The sequence below is a fragment of the Gymnogyps californianus genome, chromosome 5, assembly GCF_018139145.2.
Source record: "Gymnogyps californianus isolate 813 chromosome 5, ASM1813914v2, whole genome shotgun sequence".
Classification (NCBI taxonomy): domain Eukaryota; kingdom Metazoa; phylum Chordata; class Aves; order Accipitriformes; family Cathartidae; genus Gymnogyps; species Gymnogyps californianus.
The window spans coordinates 65,719,616-65,738,434 of record NC_059475.1 but is presented as its reverse complement, the minus strand read 5'-3'; the positions used below and the strand labels follow the sequence as shown (position 1 = coordinate 65,738,434).

Here is an 18,819-nt window from a genome sequence, read left to right as displayed (position 1 = left end):
GATGAGGGAAAGGCTGTGGATGTTGTCTACCTAGACTTTAGTAAAGCCTTTGACATTGTTTCCCACAGCATTCCCCTGGAGAATATGACGGCTCATGGCTTGGACAGGTGTACTCTTCGCTGAGCAAAAAACTGGCTGGATGGCTGGGCCCAAAGAGTGGTGGTGAACGGAGTGAAATCTAGCTGGTGGCCGGTCACAAGTGGTGTTCCCCAGGGCTCAGTATTGGGGCCAGTTCTGTTTCATATCTTTATCAATGATCTGGATGAGGGGATCGAGTGCACGCTTGCAGACGACACCAAGTTGGGCGGGAGTGTCGATCTGCTTGAGGGTAAGAAGGCTCTAGAGAGGGATCTGGACAGGCTGGATCGATGGGCTGAGGCCAACTGTATGAGATTCAACAAGGCTAAGTGCCAGGTCCTGCACTTGGGTCATAACAACCCCATGCAATGCTATAGGCTTGGGGAAGAGCGGCTGGAAAGCTGCCCGGCAGAAAAGGACCTGGGGGTGTTGGCCGATGGCCGGCAGCGTGCCCAGGTGGCCAAGAAGGCTGATAGCACGCTGGCTTGTATCAGAAATGGTGTGGCCAGCAGGACGAGGGAAGCGATCATCCCCCTGTACTCGGCACTGGTGAGGCCGCACCTCGAATACTGTGTTCAGTTGTGGGCCCCTCACTCCAAGAAAGACCTTGAGGTGCTGGAGCGCGTCCAAAGAAGAGCAGCGGAGCTGGCGAAGGGTCCAGAGAAGAAGAAGTCTTCTGAGGAGCGGCTGAGGGAACTGGGGTTGTTTAGCCTGGAGAACAGGAGGCTGAGGGGAGACCTTCTTGCTCTCTACAACTACCTGAAAGGAGGTTGTGGTGAGGTGGGTGACGGTCTCTTTTCGCAGGTCACAAGTGATAGGACGAGAGGGAACGGCCTCAAGTCACACCAGGGGAGGTTTAGATTGGATATTAGGAAAAAATTCTTCATTGAAAGGGTTGTCAAGCATTGGAACAGGCTGCCCAGGGAAGTGGTTGAGGCACCGTGCCTGGAGGTACTTAAAAGATGTGTAGACATGGCACTTAGGGACATGGTTTAGTGGTGGACTTGGCAGCGTGAGGTTTGCGGTTGGACTCGATGATCTTAAGGGTCTTTTCCAACCTAAATAATTCTATGATTCTATGATTCTATGTTACCTACAGTAACATAGGCTCTACTGATTTCACATGAATGCTTCCCATGCATTGGGAACTCACTTATGTAAGTGTCAGAGCTTGTTCCTATCAGCTTCAATGAGAATTTGGCTGCCATAGAGAAGAATTTGTAGGGTGGGAGAGCAAAGTCCTTGAATGAAGATATTGACTTTGGAAAAGATACCAGACAGATCAGAGCTTGGCTGTACCATGGACATTCTTAACACTCAGATTAACTTGCTTGGCCTGAGATTTTCCAGCATTTTCATTTGTGTTGTGCACAATTTCTTTGTTATTTCAGCAGATATCCTACTTTAATCATGAGAAAACACTGAAGCAAATCAGCCTTTGAAGAAGCATTTAAAATGTGCCACCTGTTCTGCTCTTCAAGCCTTTGTGTTTTTACTGAGTTTGAAAATCCAAGAAAAGGCAGACACTCTGGGATTAACTTCGCAGTACTGATGTAAACAAGAAGTGGCAAATGGCTTCACCCTGTCAAGTGCAGGTTGTCCTTTCACACATAAATCTGTTTGACGTCAGAGGAAAACAGGAAAACTATGAATGGAGGTAAGTAGCTTTGCAAACCCTTAAAAGTTTAAAGATTTTCTTTAGAGTTACTGGAAAAGGGTTTGTAGAAACAGGGTGTGTCATGTTTCCTTTCACTTCTTTTGAAGCTACAGGGTGTTGAAGGTGTGTTTCTTCCTCAGATTTAAACTATTTCTATACAAATAATGGCACCTATGGCTTCATCCTTTTGTGTCTCTCAGACTCCCAGCCCTGTGAGACAAAAGAAATCCCTTTACATGTACAAATGCAGCGTTTCCTCATCTGCACAGCCGACATGAAGATAATACCGGTGGATTCTTTCCTCAATACATCTGAAGGGAAAACGGATGGAAAAAACATGAAACTCATGGAAGACAGTGAGAATTTTGATATTGACTTCAGTTGCAGTGGTTTGATCAGGGTGGGTAAGGTGCCAGGAAACCTCATCTTTCTCATGTTGTCTCCTCTGAAGTGTATATATACTAAGTCGGGTTTCCCTCTAGCCCCATCTCCAAGATAGCAGGTTTGCTATTTGTGCATGCATCTCCAGAAGCCCCTGACTGCAAGGAAGCATCCAGAAGATAGGTGACCTTTTGTCCTGGTTTCGGCTGGGATAGAGTTAATTTTCTTCCTAGTAGCTGGTACAGTGCTGTGTTTTGGATTTAGTGTGAGAATAATGTTGATAACACACTGATGTTTTAGTTGTTGCTAAGTAGCGCTTATCCTAAGTTAAGGATTTTTCAGTTTCCCATGCTCTGCCAGCAAGCAGGTGTACAAGAAGCTGGGAGGGAGCATAGCCAGGACAGCTGACCTGAACTAGCCAAAGGGATAAATGTCGTGCTCAGTATATAAACTGGGGGGAGTTGGCCGGGAGGGGCAAATGGCTGCATTCGCCTCATCGACTCATCGCACATTGATTGTGCCTCACTCGTATTTTCTTGGGCTTTATTTCTTTCTCTTTTTTTTGTTATATTGCTTTTCATTAGTATTAGTATTATATTTTTATTATTATTGTTGGTATTATATTTTATTTTACTTTAGTCATTAAACTGTTCTTATCTCAACCCACAAGTTTTACTTTTTTTTGAGTCTCCTCCCCATCCCACTGGGAGGGGGGAGGAGTGAGCAAGTGGCTGTGTGGTGCTTAGTTGCTGACTGGGGTTAAACCACGACACCTTTGTTTTCCTGTAGCTCTGGAACAGGGAATACACATCACCTTTTCTCAGTCTGTTTCTTCATACCTTCCTGTGAATCTTTAATAACCACTACAGATTGTTCTGACGTGAAAGGAGTGTCCCATCACACAGCATCTTGTTCATACTTGGTTGACACTTGCAGAGGGAAAGAGGGAGAGAAAGCACAGTATCTGTTCACTACTGGGATCTTCACAAATAAGTTGCTTTGGGGAAGAAAGGAAGGAGGAACCCATATTCACTCAGTGGAGTGCTCCACTTGAAGCCGTTCCTCATAAAGGTAAGAATAAATTCTGTTAGCTGTGACTGTGCTCCTCTCCTTATTTTGCCTGGATTAAAAGCTGCAGAACATGCTCTTGGTGGAGGCTGCTGGAGCTGTGCCACTTGTTGTAGCTACTGAATGAGAGTCACTGAGAGAAGGGGGATCCGGGCTGAGCCAAAGCACTGTCATTGACTCCTTCCCACCCCAGGGGTCTGGACACTGGGTTAGCCTGACACCACTCATCCCAGTCATGAAAACTGAGCACTTCCTAAGTGCTGGGAGCTGCTGTAGGTACAACATCCTCATCCGAGGGCTGATGCTGGCACCTCACACCTGCTTCATAACCAGAGTAAGAACCTGTCTAGATAGCTGGGAAGGTAAGAGGGGACAGTCTATCTGATGAACCAGCCACCATTATCCCTGTGCACTGAGAGATCATGAATACATCCCGCCTAGATGCAAGTTCATACAACCCTCCTAGATGCTAGTTAATCAAAACAAATCGCTGGTGAGGGCAGCTCTTCTCTCACGTTTCCCAAGACCTCGGGCCAGCTGGACTGACAGATGTATTCAATGCTGCTCATTCCTCAAGAAGGAGCTGAAGAAGCAGACATAAGGCCTCATCACTGTAGTTTTCAGTTGTGGGAAACCAACAGATCCAGCTATCAAGCAGTAACACTTCTCCACAACTCATAAATTGACAGAAGGACTTCTGTTGGCCCAGTTCAACCTTCCCTTGGGACCGCTCCGCTGCCACCTAATCTGTAGCTTGCAGTTACAGCAACAACAGGATCTATTAGGGTGCAGGAGGCTATGGGTGGGTTGGGGTGTTGTTTCCTGGCAAGGACTTGCAGCAGAACCTAGGTATCATGGCACTGCAGACACTTGTGCCAGGGTGCAGCGAGGGCTGGCAGCTCCCTCAGGGCCCGGGAGTTGGGAGCTGAGTGTGCTAACACCAAGGCCTGTCCCACAGCCCCCATCCAGGAAGCAGGGAGCAGGGCAGGCCTGGAGACTCTCAGCAGGTTCAATCACACCTGCAGATCATCAAGCAGGTTCATGGTGATGAGGCAGGATGAGTTCAAGCCAGGAAGTCAATCTGCAGCTCAGAGTCATGTCCAGGGATGGCCAGGCAGGGATGTGGGGGGCAGGGCCAGGCCGAGGACAGGCTGGGATGTTGGCCCACTGGTAGGGCTGGCTCGTTGGGGCCCATGGCCAGGCCAGGCAAGGCTGGGGGAAGCTGGAAACTGACAGCCTGCAGTGTCACTGGGACAGGGACTGACAGCCCTGGTTTGAGCTGGAGGGGAATCCTGGGCCATGGACAGGGTGGAGGGAAGCCCTGGGGGGCTGGTCAGGGCCTGGGCAATCATGGAGGCAGTGTGTCTGGTAAGGCAGTTAATTAATACTTTTTGCTCCTAAGCTAGGAGAGACCCATGACACAGTTATGGGACCAGGGAAACAGAAGCAATACAGACTTCTCGCACCTGCGTTATTTACCCAGTCCATTGCAGGGAAACCCACGTAGTGAGATCCGGTGGTAATGGAGGGCAGGGAGCATTTCCTGCCCATGACACAACACGCTAGGACAGGGTTTTCTTACGCCGAGTCCTGCTCTTGCTCCTTCCCACTCCCATCGTACCCCCAGTTCAGCCATTTCCTTTTTCTGTGTATGGTGTTAGCTATCTTGCTGCATCCTTATGTGTTCTGTGTCCTTAGGCAGATTACAGCCTGAAATTAATTCTGGCTTAATGGCAAATGTTATCAGTTGCCAAGGAAATGCCTTACCATGTGATTGTGGTTGTATTTCCTGTTGTGCTTAGGGCTAAAAACCATTAGACGACCCTCATTTTTACACTTTCTTATAGTTCTTCTATAAATATCTGTTACTCATAACTGTGGTCAGAACATTCAGTTTTCTAACATGGGTCATTTTGGTTTTTATGCTGTGATCTTATGCCAGGCTATTAAACACTTATGCTAAAGCTTTCTTCAATAGAGATCCTCAGACTTCCTGGTTTCTTATTTAAGACCTGCAAAGCGAAATTCCTGTGGATAACTATCAATCAACTGTGAAGGAAATGGGCTGATTTCCATGAGTGAAGAAAATGCTGAAGCTGGTCACTTGCCTTTGCTAGGTGGCTGTTACCGAGATAAGAGCTCTAGTATGCAGGATGTAAGGGCTGCTGTGCCAGGCAGCCCAGCATGGAAAACTGCCCAAGTGCTGGGTGACTCCTGGCCACAGTGTTGGCAACTGTAAACAGCACCGCTTTTTGCTCAGCGATATATCTGCCATCACTAACAGCTCACTTGGGGATCTGTGCTGGCTCTTTCTTTGTTCATCATATACATTAGGGCTTCAAGTAACGCAGTTTTGTACAAGCTCATCTCTGCTGTTGTCATCATCAAAGAAAAGACTCCCCCCACCATCAGCAGTGCCCCCTCCAACAATCTTTGGACAATGCTTTTGTTACTGGTAGCTCCACCTGAGGGCCTCCAGAGCAATGGAAACACCTGCACTATAAGGTCTTTCACCCACACAACAAGGTCACCAAGGCCGTTTGATCCTCACTGTCACAATCAGAGTAACATAGAGAATTTGAGTTGGGAGAGACCTCTGGAGGTCTTTAGTCTAGCCCCCTACTCAAAGCAGGGCTAACACCAAAGTTAGGACACGTCACTCAGGGTCTTGTCCAGCTGAACTTTTAATGTTGCCAAAGAAGGAGATTCGCCATCCTCTCTGGCTACCTCTTCCAGGGCTTATCTGCTCTCCTGGCGTACTTCCCTTGGTGCAATGTGTGACTATTGCCTTACATTCTTTCACTGTGCACCTCTGAGAAAAGACAGGCTCTGTGTAGTGGAAGACAGCAATTAGATCTCCCTCAGCCTTCCTTCTTGGAGAGAAATGAAAAATGAAATATGAAAAAGAATATCAAATATGAAAAAGAGAAAATTCCACCTAGGATACCCGTCTCCGAGAAGAGACTGCAGAAGGGTAAGCAACTCTGAGGAAGTGACAGGAAATTGCCAAAGAGCCTGGAAAACCTGGAACCTCTTGGAATGGGAATCAGTTAATGTGATGAAAGTGCTTTGGCCTCGGTCACTGGCAAGCCTGACTTTGTGGTAACAATCTGTTGGGATACCATACAGAGGGCTAAACAGATTGCATTGTCTTCATGGTCTCAATCAGTGCTTGTCATTCTTCTTTGTCCCCCAGATTCTCAGCCTTGTCCTTGATCAAAAGAACTTGGCAAGATGAACCTGCTAGGTAAACATTTCCATTGGTTCAAAAGCTCACAAGTATACAAGAGGGAAACAAAGCTCCAAGAAACAAGCAACAGGTTCAAGAGGAGAGATCAGCAAACTGTCATTAACTGTGGCTCAGAGTTTGCTCTTTGAGGCTGGAGGAATGCGAAGCACCAAACAAGAATATCACGGATGTCTTCAAATGAAAAAATTCACATGGGAGGTCTTACTCAAATAAGATGTTTCTCTTTTTGCTTTCATATAGCAAAACCATAATGTGCTTTACCTCATTGAACCAGCAAAGATGCATGGTAAATGCAGTGTTATTATGGCCATTTTGCAGCGAAACAAACTTTGGGGGGGGAAAGGTGTGGCCACAGAGTGAAAAACACTGGCATGAAAGCTGCAGAGATAGCATCTCATCTCGATTTTAACTTCATTTTCCCAAGATCCATCATTAGGCGAGGAAGGTTCTGATAGCTTTGCGCATCATGGAAGAACTGGCCGTGCTCTGCACCGTCTAACTGAAAACGCGGAGAAGCCTGGGCTTCTCTAGCACTCGGACATAGACAGTTCTTTTGATGTGACAGTTATCGAAGGGCTTGCAAATCTTTGCCCGTATAGAGTCAATGGCTTTCCATTGGAGGTGTCCCAAATACAGGTGTGAGTAAACCTCTTCTGCCATACAGCTGTTGTCAGGCCACTGCTTCGCAGAAACCTGGCATGGACTGCACAAATGTATGCTTTGAATTGGAGACATCTCAAAAGCTTTCTTTAACCTTGCTGCACGTGTTAAGTCTCCCTCGTTAAGGTGGTGGGAACCTGAGCTTGCAGGTCATGAGAGGGTATGGTGAACAAGCCTCATGCTTGTACAGGAGCCAGAGAAGCCAGAGCCCCGCTCCGCAGTCATGGCACTTGTTCCCTCTGCAAAGGGCTCCCCACTCGGACAGCGTGACACCCACCTCACTGAGGTCACCCAAGGGCAATGCTGTCGAGCTCCCAGGACATAGTTTGTGGATGGCTCCCAAAGAAGTCACTTCAGGCTCCCTACGGCACACAGGCAACGTCCGCAGCTACGGAGGGTGACAAATTATTCCAATTCCTCCGACGCAGGAGCACGGACAGGTGGGGGAGCCTTAGTTACACAATACTTGAAACCAGAGCCCACTGCACCAGCTCTTCTGCAAAACGCTCCCGGACTCTGCGGCAGCCGAGCTGTCAGCACCCTAAGCCCGCGTTCGCCAACAGAGGGAGGCACAGGCACTCACGGACGCAGCGTTTGTTCCAACGAGTGATTTATTGACATCTTTGCACACGGTAAATCTCCCGGAGGGAATGGACTCGTGGGAGGGAGGGCGGTCGCTGTCCAGGTGGTAACAGGAGTCTGTCTTGCAAGGCTCCTTGCACTGGCCCCTTCAGCTGCATCGGGTCCCACTCGCCAGAGCGTGCTTTTGCTGTGGAGGAAAGGTGCGGCAGCAATTCCCACTGCCGATTGAGCAGCGTGTTCTCCGTCTCCAGCACGCTCCGTTCTGCAGCACCAGCTCCCCGGGGAGTGACTTCAGGCGTGGCCCTGTGCCTGAAGAACCGCACCTCTGCCCCAGCACAGCTCTCTGGCCACCTCCTGCTGCTGGTAACGCTGGCCTCTGCCTACTCGATGCTCAGGAAGGTGTCCGAGCCATCCTGCTGCACCCCAAACATCATCTCAATCAGGAAGGTACTGTCGGAAGCGTTTGTCAGCCGGAGCTTGCAGCAGCGCCTGGAGGGCAGCACTGTTAGACGGCAGTGTCTCGACTGAGGCAAAACCACCCAGGCTGCTTCTACCAATATCTGGAACCAGCGGGCGGTTTTCTCCATGTCCAGGTAGGGGCCAGTGCAGAGGGTGCCTAGGAGGCTGGGAGCCTGATTTTTCCTCAGCTCCTCCTCGGGGTGATGGAGGAAGCACAGCATGTCCTCCACCAGCTGCTCCCTCGTGCAGGTGCACTCCAGCTCCACGCGCAGTCTGGAGTTCCTCGCTGGCATCTCCTCCGCGGTGCCCAGCTCCAGGTGGAAGGCGTGCCCACGGGGGGGCTTCAGGGGCACGAGTAGGCGGTAGACAGCATCGTTGTCACGGGGACTCCAGCCTTCGAAGGCGCTGACCACCCCGATGGCTGGCTTCAGTTGCGGCACAAAACTATTCCTGGAAAGTTTTCGGCAGACAGGGAGAAGTTCACCCATCAGCTCCTCCACCATCGTGAACGATTGTGGCAGGTCCAGGAGGCGCTTGGCCGAAATTCGTCCCACATCCAGTGCAACACTGTCTTTTACATCTTGCTCCTCCTTGTCCGCCTTGTTTCTGGAACTGCCCTCCTTGCTGCTGCTGGCTGGCTGCTGGCTCCTTTTCCTGAGCCACCAGCAGAGCCCAAAGAGCAGGACCAGCCCTCCAGCAACGGCCCAGAACTGCCACTGCTGCAAGGCGGCAAAGAGCAGGGCTCCCCAGGCAAAGCCGCTCTGCTCCTGGCTCCTCTGCTCCAGCTCCTGCAGCAGCCGAGTCATCTCCTGGCTCAGATGCTCCGCACGCTGCTGCATGCGCTCACGCGTGGCCTCATCCAGCTCATCACCGACCATCTGCGCTTTCTGGACGATGCTTTTCGCAACCCGGAAGAAGAGTCGTGTGCAGCCATGGCCTGCAGAGGAGGGAGAGAAGGGGTTCAGTGGGGCTGGGAGGGAGGCAGCTGGCGGCGGGGGGAGCGGGGACGGGAGCCGCAGGGAGCTGGGGGCAGGTAGGAGAGGGGGCGAGGCAGCTGGGAGGCAGCAAGGCCTGCGCCCAGCCCCAGCGGCGGCGGCACCGTGCCCTGCCCAAGGCGCTCCCGTCAGCGGCTGGGCCCTCGATGCAGGGTGAGAACCTGCTCCCCGGGAGCCCGTGTTTCTGCCCTGGCCCTCGTCTAGCCCAGGCTCCCCCGAGCCGCGGTGAAGCAGAACGGTTCCCGAAAAGGGAGGTCTGGTCACCAGTAGAGGCGAGGTGGATATGAATTCTTTCTTTGATTTTTATTTTTTTACATGGGTTTCTTCCACCTTTCTCTAGCGTTCAGGTACAACATGATTTAACCAATCACTACTTAACACACACATACTACTATTTTTCAAGCAGCTGGAATTCTGTGGCGTCACCATCCATCTGCTTCTTTCTTGATCTAAATGACCCTGGAGTTGGTCTTGCTACAGTTACTTATCTATGATGCCAGATAATGGGAGGGTTTCACAGAGGTGTTAGAGGGGCTAGGATGCAGACATGACAGTCTGGGAATGGAGAATTCAGAGCACCTGAGTAACGGACAGGATCCAGGAAAAGTCAAGCAGGCAAAGTGGAGCCACCCACCCACCCATCTGCATTGGAACCAGTGCCACCAGGAAAGTACGGAAGGTATTAGCAATTGGAGATTCCTTTCTGAGAGGCACCGAAGCACCTGCTTGCGGTCCAGGCAGTTTGTCTACAGAAGTTTGCTGCCCAACAGGAGCTCACATTCGTGATGTCACTGAGAAGCGGCAAAGCTTGCTGAAGCCTACAGGTTGTCATCCACTCCGACTATGTGACATCGGGTCTAATGATACTGTGACGAGGCAACTTAGAACCATCAAAAGAGACCATATATCCCTCAGAGCAATGCTGAAGGGATGAGAAGCACAGGTGGTATTCTCCTCTATCCTCCCTGTAGTCAGAGGAAGGGGTTCAGGAAGGAGGAGACGAACTGAACAGGTGAATGCCTGGCTGCCTAGCTGGTACTCAAGGTTTTGGCTTCTGTGATCTGTGATCGCGGATCTACCTTTGAGAAGCTGCGTCTGTTGGCAGCTGATGGCATTCACCTGACCAAGTTGGGCAAGAAAGAGTGGCTTTGCCAACAAGCTGGTCAGACTTATAAGGAGAGCTCCAAAGTGGACTTAGTGGGGGAAGGGGGTGGAGTTTTGCGTAACCGAGAAGAGCCAGGCGCTGCTGATGGATAGGAACCAACAGGGAAACACCTGTGAAATGCCTCAATGGAATTAGGGCTTGTTTAAGGAATTAGTGGATGGGACCCCCTGGGAAACTGCCCTCAGGGATGAAGGAGCAGAACAGAGCTGGTAGCCCTGTAAGGACATCTTTCTTAGAGCACAAGAGCTCTCAATTCCCACATGTAAGAAATCAGGCAAGGAAGGCAGGAGACCAGCATGGCTGAGTAAGGACCTTCTGGTCGACCTAAAGCATAGTCTTGCCCCTGGACTTCCAAATGGCCAAATTGCTCAACCTCTTCCAGCACTTGGCACATGATCTGGACGCCCACGCCGAGGCACTGCATGACTTTGTGGAGCTGCGAGACAGCTCACAAGACTGGATGAACTACAGACACTGAAAGAGGTCTCCATGCACAGAGCTGTGTTTGCGAGGCTCACAGCTGACGGCAGACGACAACTTCATACCGCAGGGAAAAAGAGTGGAGACTACCGTGGCTACAAAGATGATTTTTGCACTGCTTTCCCTTCACACTGTCACGACCACGGTGGCGATTTCAGGTGGGCCGAGAAACCTCCCTGGCAGCTCCATCTGGGCAGGGACCAAGCGAGAGGCACCGCTCGTGTGCCTCCATGTGTTCACTGGGGTCCGGGCGGAGAACCTGCCCGTCCCAGACACTCCCCAGGGAGTTGGTACCGCAGAACTGACCATGCTGGACGTGGAGAAGACGGTGCTCTATCGGCAGTGGGAGTTGCCCCCTGGGAAATCTCCACCCGCACCCCCTCATCGCCCTTGGGAAATGTCTCTTTGGAAGCAATGTCCTCTCGCAGTGGCACAGCAGGAACAGAGATCCTGCCATGGACAGGCCCCATCCCGCCACCAGGACACACACCACCACCCACCCATCGGTGTCATGAAGGCACCAAGAGCACACGCACGACCACAAGCTCAGAGGCCACCACTAAGGGAGCCGATCCCATCTTTGTGGCTAAAGCATCCACAGGTCACGTCACCCGATTTTATGTTTGGTAAGGGTTCGGGGGGCTTCTGTCTGCTTTGTAAAGGGAGCCCCTGGCAGCCCTGTCCTGCCGAGTGGGTCTGTACTTTGTGGGTGTCGGGGCTTTGGCTGCCCGGGGCAGCTGTGAGTCGCTGAGCCGGGGTGGGGCCGAAGGCCGGGGCTGGCTGGCGGGCGTGCCTGTGATGCGCTCTGGCACCTGTGACAGCACAGGGGACGAGTCACAATGGGGGCGGTTATCAGGGGCGCCAGCAGGCAGCGCTGCCCCAGTACAGCCTGGGCCAGCGGTAAGTGTGCACGCCTGGGGAGGCTGGGCTGGGCGAGGGCCGGGGCAGAAATGCGGGCTCCCAGGGAGTGGGTTCTCACCCTGCATCGAGGGCCCAGCTGCTGACAGGAGCGCCTTGGGCAGGGCACGGTGCCGCCGCCGCTGGGGCTGGGCGCAGGCCTTGCTGCCTCCCAGCTGCCTCGCCCCCTCTCCTACCTGCCCCCAGCTCCCTGCGGCTCCCGTCCCCGCTCCCCCCGCCGCCAGCTGCCTCCCTCCCAGCCCCACTGAACCCCTTCTCTCCCTCCTCTGCAGGCCATGGCGGCCACAAAATTCCTCGCCCTGGTTGCGCAAACCATCATCCAGCACCCGCAGATGGTCGGTGATGAGCTGGATGAGGCCACGCACGAGCGCATGCAGCAGCGTGCAGAGCAGCTGAGCCAGGAGATGACTCGGCTGCTGCAGGAGCTGGAGCAGAGGAGCCAGGAGCAGATGCTCCAGGAGCTGGAGCAGAGGAGCCAGGAGCAGAGCGGCTTGGCCTGGGGAGCCCTGCTCTTTGCTGCCTTGCAGCAGTGGCAGTTGTGGGCGATTGCTGGAGTCCTGGTCCTGCTCTTTGGGCTCTGCTGGTGGCTCAGGAAAAGGAGCCGTCAGCCAGCCAGCAGCAGCAAGGAGGGCGGCTCCAGAAACACGGAGAATACGGAGGAGGAAGAAGAAAACCCCGCTGTTTCATTGGATGTGGGAAGATTTTTGAAAAATCGCTTCCAGGAGCACGTGCAGGACCTGCCCTACAGGTCCAAATTCGTTAAGGACCTGGTGGACAAGCTTCTGTGTGCATGCCAAATGTTTTCCAAGAATGATTTCCTGCCACGACTGCAGCCAGCCATCAGGGTGAACAGAGCCATCAAAGTCTGGACTCCTCATAAGGATGATGCTGTCTACCGCCTGCTTGTACCCCTGAAGCCCCCCCACGGGCACGCCTTCCACCTGGAGCTGAGCACTGCAGGGGAACTACCAGCGACGAACTCATTCCTCCGTGTGGAGCTGGTTTGTACCTGCGCGAGGGAGCGGCTGGTGGGGGACATGCTGTGCTTCCTCCACCACCCCGAGGAGGAGCTGAGGAAAAAATCAGGGTCCCAGCCTCCTACGCACCCTCTGCACCGGCTCCTACCTAGATATCGAGAAAACTGCCCGCTGGTTCCAAGAACTGCTGACAACAACCTGGGAGGTTTTGCCTCTGTCGACTAAATGCAGTCTAACGGTGCTGCCCTCCAGCCGCTCCTGCAAGCTCCAAATCACAAATGCCTCCAAGAGATCCCTCCTGATTGAGATGATTTTTGGGGTGCAGCAAGGCAACTTGGACAACTTCATGAGCAATCGAGTAGGCAGAGGCAGTCGTTTACCAGCAGCACGACACGGCCGGAGAACTGTGCTGTGGCAGAGCTTAACTTCTTCAGGCACATGGCCAGGCAGGCCCCGCACGACAGCCTCCACCTCAAATGCCTGCAGCTCTGCGCCCGCAGCCTGGTGGGCACAGGCTTTTCCACCTATACCTTGAAGACAGCGGTGAGGCACCTCCTGACCACCATACCCCTGTCAGGCTGGCGCAGGAGGGATTATCATGCGGCACCTGCGCTGCTGCCTGGAGGAGAAACGCCTTGGCCACTTCTTCTTAGGCAACGAGAGGGTGCCTGAGGAGATCAGCTTGCCCCCAGACTTCCGGACGCTCGAACCACTCAACCTCTTCCAGCGCCTGGCGCAGGATCCGGCCACCCAGGACCAGGCAATGAGCGAGTTCGAGGAGCTGCAACATTGCGCATAAGACCGCTGATTTACGGGCGCTGAAAGAGGTCTTCGTGCACAGAGCTGTGTTTGCAGGGCTCACAGCTGACGGCAGATGATGACCTCATACCACAGGGAAAAAGAGGGGAGAATGTGGGACACAGAAAGGGGAGGGAAAACCCTGCCCGGCAGCACTCTACCAAGACCGTCAGCGTCCTTGTCCTGACAGTCTCCCCGTGCAAAGGAGCTGGTGACGACAACAGGGGATACAAGGATTCCGTGTGTTCACTGGGGAACACTGGGCTTGCTCCCACACGTTACCTCCTCAGCAAAAGCACACTCCGGAGGGTCTGACCCGATGCAGCTGAAGGGGCCATTGCAAGGAGGCTTGTGACAGAGACTCCCGTTACCACCTGGATGGTGACTGCCCTCCCTCTTGGAGAGAGTCCATTCCCTCCGGGAGCTTTACCCTGTGCAAAGATGCCAATAAATGGCTTGCTGGAACAAACGCTGCGTCTGTGAGTGTCTGTGCATCACTTTGTTGGGGAACGCAGGCATAGGGTGCGGACTGCGGACTGCTTGTGGTGGGTTGACCTTGGCTGGACGCCAGGTGCCCACCAAGCTGCTCTATCACTCCCCCTCCACAGCACGATAGGGGGAGAAAAATACAGCGAAAGGCAGTGGGTCAAGCTAAGGACTGGGAGATACTCAGCAATTACCTTCATGGGCAAAACAGACTCGACTTAGGGAAATTAATTTAATTTATTACCGATCAAATCAGAGTAGGATAATGAGTAATAAAACCAAATCTTAAAACACCTTCCCCCACCCCTCCCTTCTTCCCGGCTCAACTTCACTCCTGATTTCTCTACCTCCTCCCCCGAGCGGCACAGGGGGACGGGGAATGGGGCTTGCAGTCAGTTCATCACACGTTGTCTCTGCCGCTCCTTCCTCCTCACACTCTCCCCCTGCTCCAGCATGGGGTCCCTCCCACGGGAGGCAGCCCTCCATGAATTTCTCCAACGTGGGTCCTTCCCACGGACTGCAGTTCTTCACAAACTGCTCCAGCATGGGTCCTTTCCACATGTCCTTTCCACGGGGCGCAGTCCTTCAGAAACGGACTGCTCCAGCCTGGGTCCCCCATGGGGTCACAAGTCCTGCCAGAAACCTGCTCCAGCGCGGGCTCTCCACAGGTCACAGCCTCCTTCGGGCACATCCACCCGCTCAGGCGTGGGGTCCTCCACGGGCTGCAGCTGGATATCTGCTCCACTGTTGACTTCCATGAGCTGCAGGGGGACAGCCTGCCTCACCACGGTCTTCACCACGGGCTGCCAGGGAATCTCTGCTCTGGCACCTGGAGCACCTCCTCCCCCGCCTTCTTCACTGACCTTGGTGTCTGCAGAGTTGTTTCTCTCACCTATTCTCACTCCTCTCTCCCGGCTGCTGTTGCGCACCAGTGTTTTCCCCTTCTCCCAGTAGTCAGAGGAAGGGGTTCAGGAAGGAGGAGACGACCTGAACAGGTGAATGCCTGGCTGCCTAGCTGGTACTCAAGGTTTTGGCTTCTGTGATCGCGGATCTACCTTTGAGAAGCTGCGTCTGTTGGCAGCTGATGGCGTTCACCTGACCAAGTGGGGCAAGAAAGAGTGGCTTTGCCAGCAAGCTGGTCAGACTTATAAGGAGAGCTCCAAAGTGGACTTAGTGGGGGAAGGGGGTGGAGTTTTGCGTAACCGAGAAGAGCCAGGCGCTGCTGATGGATAGGAACCAACAGGGAAAACACCTGTGAAATGCCTCAATGGAATTAGGGCTTGTTCCTCTGAAAAGGTGACACAGTCGACAGCCCAGCTGAAGTGTCCCTACCAATGCACGTAGCACGGGTAACAAACAGCAGGAGCTGGAAGCCACTGTGCAGCTCGAAAGCTATGATCTAAGAGCTGTCACTGAAACTTGGTAGGACGAATCACACGGCCGGAACGCTGCAATCAATGGCTATGAACTGTTCAGGAGGGACAGGCAAGGAAGGAGAGGCGGGGGCTGCCCTCTATGAAAGACATGGGCTTGATTGCACACAGCTGCCTTTGAAAAGCAGCGATGAACAGGTTGAGGGCTTATGGGTGAAAGTTAGAGGCCAAGCCAACAAGGGAAACCTTGCGGTTGGTGTTTACTACAGGTCACCCGATCAAGGGGAGAATGTTGGCAGAGCGTTCTTCCTTCCACTACGGGAAGCATCACGCTCGCAGCCTCTGATCCTGCTGGGGGACTCGAATCACCCTGACATCTGCTGGAAATGCAGCACAGCGAGTTGTAAGCAGTCCAGGAGACGCCTGGAGTGCGTTGAGGATAATTTCTTAATGCAGCTGACAGACAGTCCGACCAGAGGAGAAGCATTACCGGACCGGTTGCTTACCAACACAGATGAACTAACTAGACTGGTGGCAGGCTGGGCTGCAGAGATCACGCCCTGGTGGGATTCACGATCTCGAGGGATATGGGCCAAGGGAAGAGTAAACTCAAGACCCTGAATTTTAGAAGAGCCGGCTCTCAGTTGTTTAAGGAATTAGTGGATTAGATGACAACTTCATACCGCAGGGAAAAAGAGTGGAGACTACCGTGGCTACAAAGATGATTTTTGCACTGCTTTCCCTTCACACTGTCACGACCACGGTGGCGATTTCAGGTGGGCCGAGAAACCTCCCTGGCAGCTCCATCTGGGCAGGGACCAAGCGAGAGGCACCGCTCGTGTGCCTCCATGTGTTCACTGGGGTCCGGGCGGAGAATCTGCCCGTCCCAGACACTCCCCAGGGAGTTGGTACCGCAGAACTGACCATGCTGGACGTGGAGAAGACGGTGCTCTATCGGCAGTGGGAGTTGCCCCCTGGGAAATCTCCACCCGCACCCCCTCATCACCCTTGGGAAATGTCTCTTTGGAAGCAATGTCCTCTCGCAGTGGCACAGCAGGAACAGAGATCCTGCCATGGACAGGCCCCATCCCGCCACCAGGACACACACCACCACCCACCCATCGGTGTCATGAAGGCACCAAGAGCACACGCACGACACAAGCTCAGAGGCCACCACTAAGGGAGCCGATCCCATCTTTGTGGCCAAAGCATCCACAGGTCACGTCACCCGATTTTATGTTTGGTAAGGGTTCGGGGGGCTTCTGTCTGCTTTGTAAAGGGAGCCCCTGGCAGCCCTGTCCTGCCGAGTGGGTCTGTACTTTGTGGGTGTCGGGGCTTTGGCTGCCCGGGGCAGCTGTGAGTCGCTGAGCCGGGGTGGGGCCGAAGGCCGGGGCTGGCCGGCGGGCATGCCTGTGATGCGCTCTGGCACCTGTGACAGCACAGGGGACGAGTCACAATGGGGGCGGTTATCAGGGGCGCCAGCAGGCAGCGCTGCCCCAGTACAGCCTGGGCCAGCGGTAAGTGTGCACGCCCGGGGGAGGCTGGGCTGGGCGAGGGCCGGGGCAGAAATGCGGGCTCCCAGGGAGTGGGTTCTCACCCTGCATCGAGGGCCCAGCCGCTGACAGGAGCGCCTTGGGCAGGGCACGGTGTCGCCGCCGCCGCTGGGGCTGGGCGCAGGCCTTGCTGCCTCCCAGCTGCCTCGCCCCCTCTCCTACCTGCCCCCAGCTCCCTGCGGCTCCCATCCCCGCTCCCCCGCCGCCAGCTGCCTCCCTCCCAGCCCACTGAACCCCTTCTCTCCCTCCTCTGCAGGCCATGGCGGCCACAAAATTCCTCGCCCTGGTTGCGCAAACCATCATCCAGCACCCGCAGATGGTCGGTGATGAGCTGGATGAGGCCACGCACGAGCGCATGCAGCAGCGTGCGGAGCAGCTGAGCCAGGAGATGACTCGGCTGCTGCAGGAGCTGGAGCAGAGGAGCCAGGAGCAGAGCGGCTTGGCCTGGGGAGCCCTGCTCTTTGCTGCCTTGCAGCAGTGGCAGTTGTGGGCGATTGCTGGAGTCCTGGTCCTGCTCTGCGGGCTCTGCTGGTGGCTCAGGAAAAGGAGCCGTCAGCCAGCCAGCAGCAGCAAGGAGGGCGGCTCCAGAAACACGGAGAATACGGAGGAGGAAGAAGAAAACCCCGCTGTTTCATTGGATGTGGGAAGATTTTTGAAAAATCGCTTCCAGGAGCACGTGCAGGACCTGCCCTACAGGTCCAAATTCGTTAAGGACCTGGTGGACAAGCTTCTGTGTGCATGCCAAATGTTTTCCAAGAATGATTTCCTGCCACGACTGCAGCCAGCCATCAGGGTGAACAGAGCCATCAAAGTCTGGACTCCTCATAAGGATGATGCTGTCTACCGCCTGCTTGTACCCCTGAAGCCCCCCCACGGGCACGCCTTCCACCTGGAGCTGAGCACTGCAGGGGAACTACCAGCGACGAACTCATTCCTCCGTGTGGAGCTGGTTTGTACCTGCGCGAGGGAGCGGCTGGTGGGGGACATGCTGTGCTTCCTCCACCACCCCGAGGAGGAGCTGAGGAAAAATCAGGGTCCCAGCCTCCTACGCACCCTCTGCACCGGCTCCTACCTAGATATCGAGAAAACTGCCCGCTGGTTCCAAGAACTGCTGACAACAACCTGGGAGGTTTTGCCTCTGTCGACTAAATGCAGTCTAACGGTGCTGCCCTCCAGCCGCTCCTGCAAGCTCCAAATCACAAATGCCTCCAAGAGATCCCTCCTGATTGAGATGATTTTGGGGTGCAGCAAGGCAACTTGGACAACTTCATGAGCATCGAGTAGGCAGAGGCAGTCGTTTACCAGCAGCACGACACGGCCGGAGAACTGTGCTGTGGCAGAGCTTAACTTCTTCAGGCACATGGCCAGGCAGGCCCCGCACGACAGCCTCCACCTCAAATGCCTGCAGCTCTGCGCCCGCAGCCTGGTGGGCACAGGCTTTTCCACCTATACCTTGAAGACAGCGGTGAGGCACCTCCTGACCACCATACCCCTGTCAGGCTGGCGCAGGAGGGATTATCATGCGGCACCTGCGCTGCTGCCTGGAGGAGAAACGCCTTGGCCACTTCTTCTTAGGCAACGAGAGGGTGCCTGAGGAGATCAGCTTGCCCCCAGACTTCCGGACGCTCGAACCACTCAACCTCTTCCAGTGCCTGGCGCAGGATCCGGCCACCCAGGACCAGGCAATGAGCGAGTTCGAGGAGCTGCAACATTGCGCATAAGACCGCTGATTTACGGGCGCTGAAAGAGGTCTTCGTGCACAGAGCTGTGTTTGCAGGGCTCACAGCTGACGGCAGATGATGACCTCATACCACAGGGAAAAAGAGGGGAGAATGCGGGACACAGAAAGGGGAGGGAAAACCCTGCCCGGCAGCACTCTACCAAGACCGTCAGCGTCCTTGTCCTGACAGTCTCCCCGTGCAAAGGAGCTGGTGACGAC

At 54.1% G+C, this 18,819-nt stretch overlaps 2 protein-coding genes and 1 pseudogene across 2 annotated transcripts; 2 read left to right on the top strand and 1 right to left on the bottom strand.

The window, feature by feature from the left end:
* Positions 1–8,056: 8,056 nt before the first annotated feature.
* LOC127017059 (inositol 1,4,5-trisphosphate receptor-interacting protein-like 1) lies at positions 8,057–9,013 on the bottom strand. Its single transcript, XM_050897938.1, has one exon. The coding sequence runs from the start codon at positions 9,011–9,013 to the stop codon at positions 8,057–8,059; it is 957 nt and encodes a 318-aa protein (XP_050753895.1).
* Positions 9,014–11,968: 2,955 nt separating this feature from the next.
* On the top strand, positions 11,969–13,469 carry LOC127017058 (inositol 1,4,5-trisphosphate receptor-interacting protein-like 1). Its single transcript, XM_050897937.1, is given in 5 exon segments — positions 11,969–12,028; positions 12,221–12,769; positions 12,771–13,022; positions 13,025–13,260; positions 13,262–13,469. Coding segments are annotated over 5 exon segments (1,305 nt in total).
* A 3,670-nt stretch (positions 13,470–17,139) lies between these two features.
* Positions 17,140–18,601, top strand: LOC127017056 (inositol 1,4,5-trisphosphate receptor-interacting protein-like 1; annotated as a pseudogene).
* The last annotated feature ends 218 nt before the right edge of the window (positions 18,602–18,819 follow it).

What these genes read in the sequence shown, in the direction of transcription:
- LOC127017059 (XM_050897938.1), bottom strand. Translation starts at nt 9,013, where the DNA reads ATGGTCGGTGATGAGCTGGATGAGGCCACGCGTGAGCGCATGCAGCAG.